At 37.5% G+C, this 18,934-nt stretch overlaps 1 protein-coding gene across 1 annotated transcript in view; it reads left to right on the forward strand.

The window, feature by feature from the left end:
- Positions 1-17,166, forward strand: part of LOC102895854 (60S ribosomal protein L17-like) — a 21,447-nt gene extending 4,281 nt beyond the window's left edge. Inside the window, 1 exon segment of the mRNA XM_015592958.1 lies at positions 16,628-17,166. Within this exon segment, the coding sequence (XP_015448444.1) occupies positions 16,628-17,166 (539 nt within the window).
- The last annotated feature ends 1,768 nt before the right edge of the window (positions 17,167-18,934 follow it).

Here is an 18,934-nt window from a genome sequence, read left to right on the forward strand (position 1 = left end):
ACATGCATTCAAGAAAGCTGAGACTCGGTCCTCCCAAGGACAAAACAGCCCCTGTGAACTCATTTTCAGCAAAGATTGTCTTTCATCCTAGAGTACCGCTTTTCAGCGTGGCCGGTCCACAGCATTTGTGGATCAGGGAACATTCTTGGTGATCTAGGAGACTGGCCCCAAATATAATTTATGCTAGTGATTTGTACACTTGTGGGCACGTGTGTGTGTGCATGTGCAGGCACATTCCTGCCAAACCTAAATAGACCTTTAAAAATACAGAAAGTAAGTCTGAAAATGTAGCCTAGGCAAATCCTTACTAAGTCAGTTTTCTAAGGTGGCATGTGTCCTTGTGTTATAAACATAGTGGTGGCCAGCAGAAGGGTGAACAAAGGGATCCTGAGCTTTTAGCTCTACTAGGCTAAAATGGAAGGCTCTTAGGCCTGGGGACTATGCCATATGCTGAAAGGATGGGTCAGGGAATCATGCTAATATTGGGAAGGAGCAAAAATGTTGACAGGATTTCAGTAATGTTAATATCCCACCAACCAATAAGAAATGGCTGGGTTATGGCAGAAAGGCAAGTTCAGGAATAAACAGTGAAATGAGGTGTGTGACATTTGCCAATTATCACAAGATGTTTTGGTAAGCATATCTGGGACTTACTGGTGTATGGGATTGCCAAGTGTTCAGCTTTACTCAAGTAAAGTGGTGTGGTTTTTACACCACTTTCATCTGGAATTTGGAATTAAGAAACAGGAAGGCACATCTTAAGAAGATTTAATTGTTGGCATGAGCATAAGAAACACATCAGAACTTTCTTTCACTCTCTTCCCATTGCTCTCAAACCTCTTTCCTCATTATTCTCGTTGATCTAGGTCATTTCATTTATTATTTTAGGTGCCTGGTACAGAGTAGTTTTTCAATTGCTATTTAACAAATGAATGAAGAAAATCATTCTAATTTTCAGAAGTATTCTGTGAAGCAGCCTGGTGAAAGGATATTAAATTAGGACTATGAGAGATCAAAAAGAAGGCAGTGGGAAGAGATTCTGCAGAGTGTAGATTCCTTTCCTTTCTGGTCTTCTGCCTCTGCTGTTTCATTTGGGACCCCCAAAACCAAGAGCCTCTAACCCATGAATGGATATTGGTGCAACATGACTGGGAATTATCCTGGCCCTGTAAGGCCCAAAGCTAGATTTACCAAGTCATTCTGTACCTCCCTGGAATAACAGGGGAGCTCTGAAGACTCACCATTACCTAGAAATTTCAGCATGATAATGTGCAGGAATCCCTAAATCCCTGGTCAATCCCAAGTGAACTTTCCAGACAGCAGAGTGGGGTGATTTGGAGCTTGGGTCTTGGACCTAATCTCAAGATTCATCAGCATTATAGAATTTGCAACTAGAAGGCATATGAGAGACCATGAAGATGGTTCCTAGTTTCACATATGAGTGAAGTAGGACTATATCAGCGCTAAGTTAGAAAAAAACATGAAGAAGGAAAGTCTTGGGTTTATACTTGTGTTTAAAGACACTCTGAGCACTGTTCATTCATTCAACTGAAATGTATTGAATGCCTTCCCTGTGCAGGCATGCTGCTAGGTGTCAGGTATACTAGGCAGAAGCATGGCCTTTGCCTTCAAGGAACTGATGTTTTTTGGCACTTCATGTTTCCAACACATTTAACCCTCACAGATGTACCATAAAGTAGGTATTACTATTTCCGTTTTACAGATGAGGAAGATGAGTCTTAGAAGGGTAAAATCCAAGATCTCATGAAATTCAGCACCTGCCTATCAGATTGTATTAGCTTTTTTCTTGTTGCATAACAAATTACCACAAACTTAGTGGCTTAAAAAAATACTCATTTATTATCTCACAGTCTCTATAGGTCAGAAATTTGGGAACAATTTATCTGGGCTCTCTGCTCAGGTCTCATGAGACTGAAATCAAGATGTCAGCCAGGACCGCAGTATCATATGAGGACTGGGGTCCTCTGCCAACTTCCCTGGTTGTTGGCAAAATGCCACATGTTTATGATTGTAGAACTGAAGTTCTGAGCTCCTAAAGGTTGCCCATCGTTCCTTGCTCTGTGGCTTTCCATGGCCAATGGGAGAGCGTCTGTGCTGCTCCAAATCTTTTCTTATTCATTGGAGTAAAATCCCATCAGACTCACAAGTCCTGCCCACATTCAAGGGGAGGGCATGCATACCAAGGGGCAGGAATCTTGGGAGATGTTTTAGGATTCTGCCTACCATGCAGATATCAGTACCCACATGTTCCTTAAATTACACACTTCCTCTCCAAAGTTATGGGCATTGGTTCTGGGTCTATGCAAGAGAAAAACAAAAACAAAAACAAAACTATATCATGTCAGTGCAATGAAAGAAGTATGTACAAAGTAGAAAAAAATGGTCTACTGTGCATAAGTGGTAGAGATGGAGAGGGAATGTTTATGGGGAGCTTCAAGAAGAAATGTCTCAATCGGAGGGTTGGTAAAAGAAACATGCCTTCTCAATTTTTGTCTTCACTGCCTCACATAGTCTTAAGGCACATAGTAGACCCTCGATTAATGTTTGTTGACATGAATGACCCTGTACTATAGGCATTTTCTAAGTGGTGGAGGGGAAAAAACATTCTAGGTAGAGGGAATTTCATGTACAGAGACCCAAAGATTTGAGCCACGTGCTATGTTCGAGGATCAGCAAGAAGGATCAGATTATTTAAACATGCAAGGCAAGACATGGCAAGAGAAAAGACAGACAATAGGGCCGGAATGCGGATGGGGGAAGAGGTAAATATAGTGCTAAAGTGGCAGGACTTAATTTTGTAAATGAAGGGGAACACCTGAAGAGTTTTAAGATAACAGATTTGTGTTTGAGAAAGTTAGCTCCAGTGGACAGTACAGTGTGATGGCTGGTTTGGTGTAAGGGTTAGGGTGGATGGGAGGGAGGCTAATGCAGGGCTGAAGCGGGGAGTGCCGGGTGGTCTTGTAGTGCAGAAGAGAGAGTAGGAAGATCTACACTAAGACAATGGCAGTGGGATGGAGAAGAGGAATGGTTTCTGAAGCTGAATGGGAAGCAGAGTTGGCAGAACAGAATGCCTGAATGGGCTCGAGGGATGAAGGAGTCATGGAGGATGACCCTGGCTTAGGAGATGGGTAAATGGTAGGTTCCTCAGTTAAACTTGTAGTCTAAGAGAAGGATAGATGTGAGAAAGAGGAGGAGAGAGTTGGCAGTTATGGCGGGAAGAAGGACCGCTGTGGATAACAAGTATACTTTGGTACATGTTGAGTTTGAGGTGCCTGTGGAATATCCCAACAGACAATTCAAGGGGAGGCAGTTGACTTCTTAGCTCTGGAGCTCACTGGGACTGGGTACACAATGGGGTCTCTAACTCCCAGGTGTGCAATCAAGTCATAGCAATGGATAGCCACAGAGGGATAGTGTATAGAGTAAAAAAATCGGGGAAGCTGAGAATAAAAGCCGAGTTGCCAAGTCCGCAATGGTGAGGGCAGAAAAAATGAGCTGGAATCAAAGGCAAGAGAAGAGAGGCTCTGAAGGGAGCTGCGAGTGTGGGGTACACAGTTACGGCAGAACGTACATGAGGAAGACATGAGGGGCCACTTCACTGGCAGGAGAAACCATGCCGTGAACATCTTCGTTGGTATTTCACTGGCTTGAGTCGTAAAAAATGCAGGGAGGACAAGACCCACCACACCGTGTGCAATTTAAACAAACATGAAACTGAGTAAATTAGCTAGTGGAGCAGATTGTCACAGATTTCTTTATTGCGTTAGGAAATACATGTTTTCACTGAGGTCTATTCTTTTGAAGAAAAAAACAACTTTGAGTTAAAATGTATTATTCTTTGATCTCTATAATTAAGAGATTTGACCCAAGCATTCATCAATCCTGAGTGAAAATCAGTGGCATTCCCATTACTTTCCATGGTTTGTTTTCCCATAACTTGAAGAACAAAAGAGTATCTTTCATAAGAACATGAGGGGTAAGCGGAATTTCACAAGAAGAGACTTCTGTGGAAAATCAAAATTTTGAAAGGGGACAGATCCACTTTCTACTCAGTATTTTGGTTTTTTTTTCTTTTTCTTTCTTTCTTTCGTTCGTTCGTTCGTTCGTTTAAAAGGGGACAGATCCACTTTCTACTCAGTATTTTGTTTTTTTTTTCTTTTTCTTTCTTTCTTTCTTTCGTTCGTTCGTTCTTTCATTCTTTCTTTTTTTTTTTTTGCCCATGCTGAAACTCCACCGAATAACCTGAACAAACGCTGGCAAATGCTCTGCCCCACCAGAGTCTGGATATATTTCCAACATATCCAAAGAAGGACAATATACTTAATTGAAAAAAATGTAAAGGCAAACTCAATCAAAGACATGTTGATTCATCACAAGCTCACAACTCATTATCCAGGGCAAGTGGCCAGTGAAGATAATTTAGTCAAGGCCTAGCCCTAGCTGAAATGCAGATTCAGGGCCAAAAGTCAGTCTCTCCCTGCTTTTCTACTCGTATCTCTGGAATCCGATGTCTTGCTGAGTAGCTGGCCAGGCGTTCACATTCTTGGTGACTTAGAGGAGGCAGGAGCCTTGGCAAAGCAGCAATAACACACCTAGGCACACACCCCAACAGAGACATGCACACAATACAGAGATAGACACACACACACACACACACACACACACACACACAGAGTCACCTCTCACTTCGGTCTCCTGCAATCCCCTGAAACAGCCTCTTTTACTTCAATTGGAATGATAAACTTCTAAGTTCTAGAATGAGGCTGAGAATGTTTATGTGAAATTATCCTATTTCTCTGCTATTATGTGAGCAGGTGGCTATTGCACTGGGTTCACATAGTGAAATAAGTGGATGACAGAAAGATTGGTGGGAACCTCGAACACTGGGGCCAATGACAAGGTACAGAGAGACTGGACTAAGGAAAGAGGACGAGGCAAAAAAGAACAGCGGGCCCTGGGGCAGCAGCAGTGGGAGATGGCAACAGCTCCTGGGGAAAGAGGCTGTGAGTCTATTAGAGCAGAAGCAGAACCAAAGAAGAAAGCACATGAGTTGGAAAGAACAGAAGAGAACAAAGTCTTTTCTTAGTGAGAACAGGAAAGTCACACACCCTTCTTCTCTCCTCCCCAACGTGACTGGTATTTTGTTTTGTTTTGTTTTAACCTCTTTGAGAAGGTGTCCCAATAGGAAATGTTCTCTAGCCTTCAGTTTATAAGAAAATCTATTCATCATTCTCGACGAAAATGTATTTGAATGTCAGCAATAAGTGGTTTTTCATGGAAATGAACTTGATTGATCTGAATACTTTTATCTCTTGCCTGTGGAGGTTTGGAGCTAAAGCAGAGGTTAAAACATGGAATAGTATGTACATAATCACACTGGGTCCAAAGCCAGTTCCGGCATTCATGGTCCGACCTTGGATAGGTTCTCAATATCTACAAACCTCAGTTTTGTCATCTACACAGTGGGAATAATAACATTCCAGATCCATTATCCTATGTCAGCCATTCTGGAACCCAAAGAGCTCTAAAAAGAGCTCTTTTTAAGCTTGCATGAAATGAAATTCATTTGATGGCAAAACCTGACCTGAACTGATGTAAGACTTTATACAGTTTTTATTTATCTACTTAAGAGCATGACTATCTATATGTTTGCTGCATAAATATTAATATGTTTGATGAAGGATGTTGCCCTAGACCTTACGTGGCAGGGAGGGGGGCTGTTATGAATAATACAGTATATGCACGGATTTGTCTCTCAGAAATGTGAACCATTCTGAAACCTACCTGGAAACTGGGTGGAATCTGGATGAGGGATTGGGGACCTGCTCCTTTGGGGTTGCTGGAAGCACTAAGGAAGGTAATGTGTGTGAGGGGCTTGCAACGATGCCTAGCACTCTGTCAATGCTCTGGAAATACAGACTAGAATTTATTACTAAAGACACAAATAAAGACTGATTCTGTTCTTGCTCTTGTCACTTTGAAACTCTAAGTTCCTACTCCCCTTCCACCAGTCTGTCACTTGGGAGAAGAATCTCCCGACAGGAAGGTCCTGTACCATGCTCTTTCCTGTTGGCATTGTGGCGTTGAAACCCAGAGCCTAAAGCCAAGAAAAAAGTTTCGAATGCACAACATCCAAGAATCGCAAGGATAGAAAATGAAAGGAGATCTGAAATTGGCAGGCCAAAGTCATCTAGTGTAATGATGAATTTTTAAAAAATATTAGGTTCAAATGTCATGAAAGAGCATTTCTGTTTAGAATCACAGATCAAACTGAAGCCGACTACATGATTTACAATGCTATTATGGGAAAATTTGGCCATGGCTCTAGGTGTGACTTTACAAATATGCTTACAACTATACTCCGATTCTATTAATTAAATGTGTTCCTCCCCAGATTTGCCCAATCACTTCTAACCTTCCCCCACTGCCACTGCCACTGTTGCCATAATATTCTTACCCCTTCCAACCAAGGACACCTGAGCCACATGGGGAGGTAATTTCATACCTAGACTCACAGCTTAGGTTTGGCATTGCTGTGTGGCCATTGTAGCTGAATTTGAAAATCATTCTTAGAGTGAGTGTTGTTATGACATCTTACTGCTGCTGAGCATGTAGACAAACTCTGCTAATATGCTGACACACGGCTGGCATTTCATTGCCCTCATCACTCAGCCCTGGTTTTGTGACAAGGCTCTCCGTTGCCTGGTGAGACTTTAATGCTCAGCCTTTTTGTTAAATGAGGCTTACGTACAGGGCCACGGCCTTGGACCCCAGGAGACACTGTCTTGCAGAAGTCTTCTTTTTTATGGTTTTCTGTGATGAAACTTTGTATTGTTCTACATTTTAGCTTTGATTTTGTAATCACTGGTTACATAATGAATTTTGATTCTGTGCCTGCAAATTCAGTCTGCACTATTAAAGACATAGGAGAGGATGCAGCTGCTCTAGAACACAGTGATGGAGACTCTGTGTCCATACCTCCCACCCGCTCCAGTACCATCCCTGCTAATGTGGAAGAATTGTCTCACACTGTACTACACTTGGGGTGGGGCGATGGCCATGGCACAGCATGACACCTCCTTCACTTTCGCACGGAGTAGCAGTTCCTAGAATGATTTTTTAAAACAATTTATTGAGGTAATATTGGCATATAACATTATATTAGTTTCAGGTATATAACATAATAATTCAATACTACAAAGTGATCACCACAGTAAGTCTAGTTACCATTCATCACCATACAATCGACCCCCTTAATCCATATTGTGCACCCTCCACCCCCTTCCCCTCTGGTAGCCACCAATCTGTTCTCTGTATTTATGAGTTTTATTTTGTTTTCTTTTTGTCTTTGGTTTTATTTTTTTATTTTTTTTAGATTCCTCATATAAGTGAAATCGTAATGTTATTGTCTTTCTCTGTCTTACTTATTTTACTTAGCGTAATACTCAAGGCCCATCCACACTGTTGCAAATGGCAAGATTTTCTTCTTTTTTTATGGCTGAGTAGTATTCCTTTGAGTGTGTGTGCATGTGTGTGTATACACCACATCTTCCTTATCCATTCATTCATCAACAAACCCTTAGTTTGTGTCCATATCTTGGCTATTGTAAATAATGCTGCAATGGACATAGGAGTTCATCTTTTCAAATTAGTGTTTTTGTTTTCTTTGGATAAATACCCGGAAGTGGAATAGCTAGATTATATGGTAGTTCTATTTTTAATGGACACCTTTTACTTCTATTTCTTGCCTAATTGCTCTAGCCAGGACTTCCAATATTGTGTTCAATAAAAGTGTCAAGAGTGGGCATCTCGTTCCTGATCTCAGAGGAAAAGCTTTCAGCTTTTCACTCTTGAGTATGTTAGCTGTGGGTTTGTCGTATACGGCCATTATTATGTTGCAATACATTGCCTCTACACCTACTGTGTTCAAAGTTCTTATTATAAATGGATGTTAAATTTGTCAAACGCTTTTATTGCACAACCTATTAAGAAGATCATATGATTTTTAGCCTTCATTTTATTAAGGTGATATATCACATTGATTGATTTGTGAATGTTGAACCATCTTGTGTCCCTGTAATAAATCCCACTTGTTTATTAAGTAAAAGGTGTATAATCCTTTTACTATATTGTCTAATTTAGTTTGCTAACATTTTGTTGAAGATTTTTGAATTTATGTTCATCAGAGATATTGGCCCGTAATTTTCTTTTTTTGTCTCATCCTTGCCTGGTTTTGATATCAAGGTAATGCTGGCCCTGATATCATAAAATGAGTTTGGAAATGTTCTTTCCTCTTCAAGTTTTTGGATGAGTTTGAGAAGGATATGTATTAAATATTGTTTAAATGTTTGATAGAATTCACTAGTGAAGCTGTCTGGTTCCGGATGTTTGCTCATTGGGAGGTTTTAGTTATTGATTCAATCTCCCTATTAATAATTGGTCTATTCTGATTTTCTATTTCTCTAGAATTCAATCTTGGAAGATTGTATGTTTTAGGAATTTCTCCATTTCTTCTAACTTGTTCTATTTGTTGGCATATAATTGTTTATAGTAGTCTCTTATGGTCCTTTGTATTTCTGAGGTATCTGTTATAACTTCTCATTTCTTTCTTATTTTATTTAATTGAGCCGTCTTTTTTTCTTGATGAGTCTAGCTAAAAGTTTTAGGATGATTTGAAATTTGAAATTTTGTAAAACATCAGCTACCATTAGTGAGGTGGGTCTAACTCAATCTTCCTCACTCATCTTTAAGTGCTTGAAAGTCTATGGTTCTTGACCTCAAGATTAGGGATGCCAAATAAAACACACGACTCCCAGTTAAATTTCAGTTGCAGATAAACAGTGAATACTTTTTAAGTAAGTATGTCCTAAATATTGCATGGGACATACTTATGCTAAAAAAGTATTCATTATTTATCTGAAGTTCAAATTTAACTAGGCATCCTCTTATTTTTATTTGCTAAATCTGGCAACTCTATTTGAGATCAGACTCTTGTCATTGTCCTATCCTCCAGGTCTGTCCTTGTTGGACTCTGATAATGCATTCTGCCAAGGAGCCTGTGACAGAATGAGGCAAAGGAAGAATCTTAATCACATTTGGCTTTTGTTCTTATCTAGCTCCAAGTGTCACAGATATGTGTTAAATTCACAAATAAATTAAAAGCTTTCATTTGGACAGCTGAGGTTTAGATCATTTTTATTCTGAAACTTCAACTAGATTGAAGGATAGATAGTGTGGAGAGGAATGATTTAAGGATCAGGAGACATAGTCACTCACGCAGGTCAGGTGACCACAGCATGGCATTTTCTCTTTAGTATCTATTTGAAAACTTAAAGGATTAGATTAAATTACCTCTAAGGTTTCTTCCAGGGTTAAAACTTCTAATTCTAGCTTCAAAAGATCTTAAACCTCCAAAGTATGTTGTTGCAAATCACAATGTTAGATGATGAAAAATTTAAATATAAGAAATTTTTTATTTATGCTGAAAATTTTTAAAAAGTTTCTCACTGAATTTCCATCTGAGAAGAGTATAAGTCTTGACATCCTCAGAACTTTTACTATTACATTAATTTTGTGCAAACTTTGTACTTAATTAGTATCTAGGTACAAGATTTGCCTAGCAGAATACTCTAATAAAATTTTCCACACGTATCTCATTCTGAAATGAAATTTGGTAAAATCCAACGTTCTAGAATGAAGTTGTAACATGGACTCAAGTCATTAGTAGTTATTCTAAGGAGAGATTAATATGATCTTGGGCTAAAAAGAGATATTTTGTGGAAACATTCTTAATCTAGGTCCAAAATCCATGCTAAGGAAAAGGACCCTTTGGTGAGCATTCTACTCATTACTTTCAAGTAGATTTGACAAATATATTGATTATTTGGGCCACCCACACACTCCTCTGGCTTCAATCTTTATTTATATGTTTATGACTTCCAACATCTCCATGTCCACAATTCATTTTTCTTTGAAGTTTCAAAACAAAATTTCCAGCTCTATACTAGAAATCTCCACCTAGATGTATCACAGGCACCTCAAACTAAGTAAATCAAAATAAAATTCTTATTATCTTCACCCACAACTTGCTCTGTTTATCTCCCCCAGTTCGGCTAATGGTATTATTATCCACCATTATTATTAGCACATGCCATAGATCTGGTCATTACCTCCACCCTGAATCAACAAGTTTCCAAGTCTACTCAATTCTCCCTCCTAAATGTTTTTTTGACTCCATATCCCCTTTATTCATTCTAAGGCCACTGCCTTAGTTCAAGCCCTCTTACCTGAACGACTGCAGGGAGTGGTCTTCAGAATCTTTCTCACCCATCTGCATGAAGACAGAGTGGTATTTCTAAAATATGGCTCAGATTATCCTACCCTTTACGTACACTAGCCCCCCACTGCCTAGAGAAGATCCCAACTCTTTCACATGGTGAATGGGGCCTTTTGATTTCTGACCCCAGCTGATTGCTCCAACTTCATCTCCCTCCTCAAAGCTCTAACACCCACCAACTTGCCATTTCCCCAGTCCATTATCTCCTTTCAAGCTTGCCCATACCGATTCTTTTACAGAAATATCCCTCTCTTCTCCAGCTGGCAAAATCCTACTCAACCTTCAAGACTTCGTTCAAGTGTTGCCTCTGGGCAGGCTGCTCTGCCTAGGCCCCTTACTCCACCACACACCCTGTTAATGACTTCTTCCCCTACGATGCCCGTTGTTTATACTTTAGTTGTACTGCTAACCCTTTGCATTACAATAATCTATTTTTCATCTGCTAAACTAAGAACTCTTTGAAGATGGGTCCATGATTTATTTGTCTTTGAATTCTCAGAACTCAATAAAGGACCTGATACAAGACAAGTGCTCCATAATCATTATTTTGGGGGGGGATGAGGGTGGATAAATGAAATAAAAAAGAGGTGGCGCCTTTAGATAGGTATTGTGCTTAGGTTAGTGTTTTATCTCATTTATTTCCTATAATGACTTTATAGAGTAACATACTACTATTACCTCCATTTTATTGAGTAAGAAACCAAGAGTTTAAGCAACTTTCCCATGTCCATGTAATTAGTAAGAACCCACACATGGATTTTGTTTCTCCAGATTCTTTCTATTCTCAACTATGTGGGGTTATTAATGAGCAGAGAAGAGGTCAAATGCCAGGAGGCATTAAGGGGGCACTATAAGGAGCAGGATATCCTATGGATTGGATAATATGATTCTTAATTATTAGAAACTCATTACTTATTAAATATTCTGTGAATTTTGCTTAAATTACAGACTTCCTGGTATTTATTTTTACTTTTTAACATTTTTTTATTATTATGAAATATTTGCTATTATGGAAAAAGTTCATAAAAACATGTGTGGTTTAAGAATAATTGTTATGTGTGTAACCTGCATCCATGTCAAGAAATAGAATTGCCAGGGCATCAGAGCCTTGCCACCCTTGTCTGTCTTCCTGAGCACTGGAGGCACCACCATCCTGACTTCTGTGACAATCATTTCCTTGCTTTTATCGGTTGCTTTGCCACAAAGATGTAGATATACAGATGGTCCCTGACTTACAGTGGTTCATCTTACGATTTTTTGACTTGATGATTGTATAAAAGTGATAGGCATTCAGTATAAACAATACTCTGAATTTTGAACTTTGAGCTTTTTCTGAGATAGTGATACGTGGTACGATACTCTCTTGTGATGCTGGGTAGCAACAGAGAGCTACAGCTCCTCGTCACCCATGAGATCACAAGGGTGAACAATCAATACTCTTAACACAACCCCTAAATAATTTCCTTTAGTTATGTCTGTTTTTTAACTTTAAATATATGGAATCATATTGTATATATTCTTTTGCTCATACAATAAACTTACATTTAATAAAATTATTTATATATTGAAGTTTAAACCACCATCTCATTTATATTTGTCTTATCTATTATGTGTTACCTTTTCTTTCTTTTTTTGCCTTCTTGGATTGTTCAAAAAATTTTTTTACGTAGTGGTTAGACATTTACATAACTAACGAAGTGAATCCCCCAATATATCTAGTACCACCTGGCACCATCCATAATTATTACAATATTATTGACTATATTTTGTATGCTGTACTTTACATTTCTATGACTGCTTCATAACTCCCAATTTGTACTTTTTAATCCCTTCACCTTTTTTTATCCAGATCTCCAACCCCCCCTCCCATCTGGCAACCATCAGTTTCTTATCTGTATCTATGACTCTGTTTCTGTTTTGTTTGTTTATTTGATCTTTAGATTCCACATATAAGTGAAATCATATGGTATTTGCCTTTCACTGTCTGACTTATTTCACTCATCACAGTACCTTCTAGGTTCACCCATGTTGTCACATATGGTAAATTTCATTCTTTTTCTTTTTTATGGCTAAGGAATATTCCATTGTATATATGCACCACTTTTTCTTTAACCAGTTGTCTATTGATAGACACTTAGGTTGCTTCCACATCTTGGCTATTGTAAATAGTGCTGTAATGAACATAGGGGTGCATATATCTTTTTGAAATTTTTTTGAGTTTTGGTTTTCTTTGAATAAATGCCCAGACGTGCAATTGCTGGGTCATAGGTAGTTCTAATTTAAAATTTTTGAGGAATCTCCAAATCATTTTCCACAGTGGCTGTACCAATTTGCAATCCCACCAACAGTGTGTGAAGGTTCTCTTTTCTCCACATCCCCAGGAAACTCGCTGTTTCCTGTCTTTTTGATAATAGCTATTCTAACGGGTGTGAGGTAATATCTCATTGTGGTTTTTACCTGCATTTCCCTGTTGATTAGTGAAGCTGAGCACCTTGTTATGTATCTGTTCATCATCTGCATATCTTTTTTGATGAAATGTCTGTTCAGGTCTTCTGTCCATTTTTAAATTGAATTATTTGTTTTTTTTTATGTCGAATTGTGTAAGTTCTTTATGTATTTTGGATATTAATACCTTATCTGATATATCATTTGCAAATATCTACCCTCATTATGTAGATTGCCTTTTTGTTTTGTTGATGGTTTCCTTCACTATGCAAAAGCTTTTTCGTCTAATATAGATCCATTTGTTTATTTTTTATTTTGTTGTTCTTGCCTGAGGAGAAACATTTAAAAATATATTTATAAGACCAATATCAAAGAGTTTACTGCCTATGTTTTCATGCAGGAATTTTATGGTTTTAGTGCTACACTTAAGTCTTTAATCCATTTTGAGTTTATTCCTGTATATGGTGTAAGAAGGTGATCTAGTTTCAGTTTTTCATGTATCAGTCCAGTTTTCCCAATACCTTTTATTGAGTAGACTGTCTTTACCCCATTGTATATTCTTGCCTCCTTTGTCATAGATTAACTGACCATATAAGTGTGGGTTTATTTGGGGGCTCTCTATTTTGTCCTATTGATCTACACGTCTGTTTTTATGCCAGTACCATGCTGTTTTGATCACTATGGTCTTGTAGTATAGTTTGATGTTAGGGAGCATGATATCTCCAACTTTGTTCTTCTTTTCAAGATTGCTGTGGCTATTTGGGGTCTGTTGTGGATCTATATAAATTTTAGAATTATTTGTTCTAGTTCTGTGAAAAATGCCGCTAGTGTTTTCTTAGGGATTTCATTAAATCAATGGATTGCTTTGAGTGGAATGGACATTTTAAAGATGTTAATTTTTCCTATCCATGAGCACAGTATATGCTTCCATTTATTTGTATCTTCTTCAATTTCTTTCTTCAATGTCTTATAATTTTTCAAGTACAGGTCTTTTATCTTCTTGGTTAAATTTATTCCTAGGTACTTTTTGTGGATGCAATTGTAAATGAGATTGTTTCCTTAATTTCCTCTGATAGTTCATTATTGGTGTATAAAAATGCAGTTGATTCTGGAATATTAATTTTTTTATCTTGCTACTTGACTGAATTCATTTATCAGTTGCAACAGTTTTTTGGTGGAATCTTTAGGGTTCTCTCTATGTAGTATTATTCCAACTGCAAACAATGACAGTTTTACTTCTTCCTTTCCAATTGGACGCCTTTTATTTTCTTTCACTTATTTATTTATTTATTATTTATTTATTTATTTATCTATCTATTTATTTATTTATTTTTGTCTGACTGCTGTGGCTAGGACTCTAGTACTTTGATGAATAAAAGTGATGAAAGTGATCTTAAGGAAAACACTTTTAGCTATTCCCCATTGAGTATGATGTTAGCTATGGGTTTGTCATATATGGCTTTTACTATTTTGAAGTATGTTCTCTATATTCCACTTTGCTGAGAGTTTTTATCATAAATGGATCCTGGATTTTGTCAAACATTTCCTGCATCCATTGATATAATCATACAATTTTTATCCTTTTTTTAAAACATCATCTAATTTATATTTGTCTCGTCTATTATGTGTTACCTTTTCTTTCCTTTGTTGCCTTCTTGGATTGTTTTAAAAAGTTTTTTAAATTATTCCATTATTTTCCTTCTACTAGTGTGGAAATTATATACTCTCTATTTTTAGTGATTATTTTGGATATTAATATGCATCCTTAACTTAAATTCTAAAATTAATTAATGTCTTTACTCTTCTCCCACATAGTTCAAAGACCTTAAAACATTTTAATTCCATTTACCCTTCCTGACATGTTCCTTTTATCAGATATTTTAATTTTATCTTGTTTTATTGTTGTAAGTTTTACCCTTCAAGATATTATTATAAAACAGTTAGTGTTCGCTTAGATGTATCTATATATTTATAACTTTCTTTGCTTTTCTATCTGCTCTTTCTTCTTCTATCTCAGGTCTTCCTTGTGAGATCACTTTTCTATTTAAAGGAAATGTTTTAAATTAGAGTATTCTGGTGACAAACTTTCTCTGCTTCGATCTATCTAAAAATGACTTTATTTTAGTCTCGTTCTTGAAAAATACTTTTGCTGGGTGTAGAATTCTAGGTTGGAAATTATTTAAGTGTATCGATGGTTTTATTCCACTGGATTCTGGTTTCTTTCATTACTTTCATTGTTAGTATAGACAATTCTGTTATTATCTAGTTGTCATTACTTTGAGAATCATCTTTTTCTCTGGTTCATTTGGTACCTTGTTTGTCTTTGGTTTGTTAAAGTTTCACAATGATAAATGTAGGTATAGATTTCTTTTTATTTTCCCTGCTTATTATTTTTGAATCTGTGGATTGATGTCTTTGACCGGTTCTGAAAAATTCTTAGCCATTATTTCTTCAAGTATTATCTTTATCTAAGCCCTTTTTTCCTCTCCTTCTGAGAATCGTTAAATGAATGCTAGACATTTTCACTCTGTTCCCTCTGTCTCTTAACCTTTCTTTTGTATTTGCAATATTGTTGTGTCTCTGTACTATACACTGAATAACCACTGAATTACTTTTTCTGATCTATATTTCAATCTTCTGATTCTCTCTTCAGTTGTGTCGAAAGTGCTTACTGAGTTTCTAATTTTGGTTATTGTATTTTTTATTTCGATAAGTTCTATTTGGTACTTTTTAAAACCTGCTAGGTTACTTTTTATTGTTTCATTTCTTTACATTTTTTTTTATTTTTTTCTTTGAATTTAGTAAGCATAGTTGCTTTTATAAACTCTATTTTCATTCTTGATGGTTTACGTCATTGTAGGCTTAGTTATTTTTTTACTTTATGCTGCTTATTTTCCTTAAAAATTTATTCAGGGTGATTCTTTGAAGACTGGATGACACTAATTTCCTTCAAAGAGAACTCTCCTTTGTCCTTGCTAGGCACAGAGGGGTATTTTAAATGAAATCACTTTAAATTGAATTTACAACTTGCGGGGGGGGGGGGGGTTGTGGTTTCATAGTTTTTTGTTGTTGTTTATTTATGTATTTTGACCACCAAAGCAATATAGATTTGGAAGCTGTGAAAGTGCTAACTTGCAGTTATAACTTCTCAAAGCAGGTCTCTACCATTACCATGTGTCTTGCTCTGCTCAGCATAAGGGCAACTTTCCCTATAGTTTCTTGGGCCTGAGGGTAGAGGCACATTTACTTTTGTTTCATGCTTGCACTGAGGGTTTGACCTATATTAGTGAGGGAAGAGGTGGGCCCTGGGCTTTGATTCTGTCCCCCTATCCTGAGAAACCCTCAGAACCAAAATTCAAGTTTACCCAAATTGGCAAATGCTCTCAGTTCAAAAACAGCTTTAGGATGTCACTTAACTTTCAGAGATCTTGTCTTCTCTTTGATTTTGGACTTTAGTTTCTTACTGTTTTGTCAAGTCTTTGATGTTTTAAGAAAATTTAGTATTTTTGGTTGTTTTTAGTGGGAGATTGGTTTGATCCCTAATCTGCCTTATTCCTGGAAATGGAAGTTCTTCCCTGATCTTCCTAGATTTGGGTAAACTGTGTACTTAGAAACTAAAAACCAACATGACCTGCTTGCTCTAAGCAAGCTATCATGTGCAAAAGCAAGCACATATTTTTAAAGTCTTCTTTACTTCAGGAAAAGAATTATTGCAAGGTTCCCATAAAATTAAATTGCATAAAACTTTTCAGGACTATATCTGAAATTTTCTAAGAAATGTTTTTTAAGTTCTTCCTGTAAGTGGCCCGAGGTAAACTCTGAAAGTGATTCACTATTCACTTGACCCAGAAAACCCAACAAAATTATGCAAATCAAGAGGTTCAAACCTTCGTGTTCACTTTAAGAACACCTGTGAAACTGCCCAGGCCATCAAGGGTGTGCATACCAAGTATCTGAAGGATGTCACTTTACAGGAGCAATGTGTGCCATTCCGTCGTTACCATGGTGGAGTTGGTAGGTGTGGCCAGGCCAAACAGTGGGGCTGATTGCAGGGTCAGTGGCCCAAAAAGAGTGCTGAATTTTTGCTGTACATGATTGAAAATGCAAAGAGTAAAGCTGAACTTAAGGGTTTAAATGTAGATTCTCTGGTCATTGAACACATCCAGAGCAAAGCTCCCAAGATGACTCGCAGAACTGACAGAGCTCGTAGGTGGATTAACCCCTACATGAGCTCTCCCTGCCGCACTGAGATGATCCTCACTGAAAAAGCATAAATTTTTCCTAAACCGGAAGAGCAGGTCACACAGAAGAAAAAGATATCCCAGAAGAAACTGAACAAACAAAAACTTATGGCCCAGGAGTAAATTTAGCATCAAACAAATGTTAATAAAAATTTAAAAAAAAAAAAGTTTTTTAAAAAATTTCATTTTCTGATTACTACTAAATTATGTTAAAATTGCAACATTATCCAAAAATTACTTTTTCAACAAACTCAACCACCCAAGAATCCAAGAGTAATTATACAATGACTCTACATAGTCTAATTAGATGGCAAAAGTTTCGTCACCTAATTTAAAGTACTTTATTCATCAGAAAATCTCTAAGACCTCATCCTTAATAACATAGCTTATTAACTCTTATTTTATACACAATTCAAAGAAACTTCATTCTCCAGTTTTCTAGCCCATAAACCGTTAGAAGCTAACTTAAAAAGAAAACATGCATTTTGAAAGGAGGGTTTATTATAACAGCCAGGAATGGCATCTGACAGCTCCACGAGAAGAGAGTAGACGAGGCTATAAAAATCTGCCTAAAAACTCAAGAAGAGGTACATTGGAGATCTTTAGACTAATACTCTCAACAGCTCATGGGAGGCTCACTGCTCTTCTCCACAGAATAGCGAACAAACATCTGTGCTCTTGGTGCTGATCCTACGCAGCTTCAAACCAGTAAGGCTGTTTCTGAAGCAGAGAGGGATGTAATGTTTTTAATCCATTTTCTATATTTATAAGGGATTAAATTTTTCTTTATTTGGAGAATCTTACTCATCAGCGGTATCCAATAAATAAGCATTTCCATCCTATAGCCGCTTAAAACTCAATTTCCCTCTGAGACTGACTCCAGAAAATTCAGAGCTTATAAGTGCTCAGAATATACCTTTAAGCCCTTTAGACTTCAATCTAGGAGTTAAACTAGAAACTTAAAAGAAAACAACTACAGTGGCCATGTTTGAAAGAGTCAGAGGAGTCTGGCTTTACTTCAGAGCAGCCCACTTCAGGTAAGTTATGTAGATACACAAAAGAGAACTTTTATCAGTACAAAATGGAACTGTCAAGATTGTTAAGTGATAGATAATAATCAGGATTCAAATGGTGTATGGAGAGGGAGGTAAGGAAGTGGGAGTGATGCAGGATGGGGCAAATCTCCCTGAGTGGGGACTGAAGTCCTGCTCTGAGAGAGGGAGGGTTCTTGACTGAGCACAGGAAAGAATTCAAGTGCATGCCAGAGTTAGACAAAAGGAAAGTTTATTAGAAAAGGAATAACGCTCTATAGACAGAATAAGAGAGACTGATAGGGACTGAGAGAGACCCCAGAGTGTTCAGGGAGTCAGTTTATATATCATTCTCAGTTTCTGTGAATTACAGACTTCTAAAGGCTTTGTTTACCTACTTTCCTTTAATGGTATGGGTATGTAGGGTGAAAGGCAGGGCATGCAGCGTTAAAGGCATGCTAGCATCCCAGCCTCTGATAGCTAGGTTCCCTATGGCTTGGAAGCAGGGAATGAATGGTTGGGTTTATTTTATGTAGAGTATGACTTAAAAACTCTGTTTTCCTTTCTCGGTATGGGTAAATGGTTGTTAGTAATCCCAGCAGAATCTTCCTTTGTTCTGTGGGTTTCCTGCAGCACAGACTCTGAATGCAGCTTGGTTTAACATCCAGTTCTCGTGCCTCATCCTTACATCAGGAGGAAAGAAAATGCTCCCCAGACAGCCCTGCTTTTATTTATCTCCCTTTAAGCACAAATTATGTCATCCCTGCCTCCTGATATATGTTAGAAGCCAGGACTCTCAACTTACACACTATTTAGGATTCAACTGAAATGTAAATGTGGGCCCTGTTTCTATTGTATTC

The sequence above is a fragment of the Pteropus alecto genome, unplaced genomic scaffold, assembly GCF_000325575.1.
Source record: "Pteropus alecto unplaced genomic scaffold, ASM32557v1 scaffold164, whole genome shotgun sequence".
NCBI classification, from domain to species: domain Eukaryota; kingdom Metazoa; phylum Chordata; class Mammalia; order Chiroptera; family Pteropodidae; genus Pteropus; species Pteropus alecto.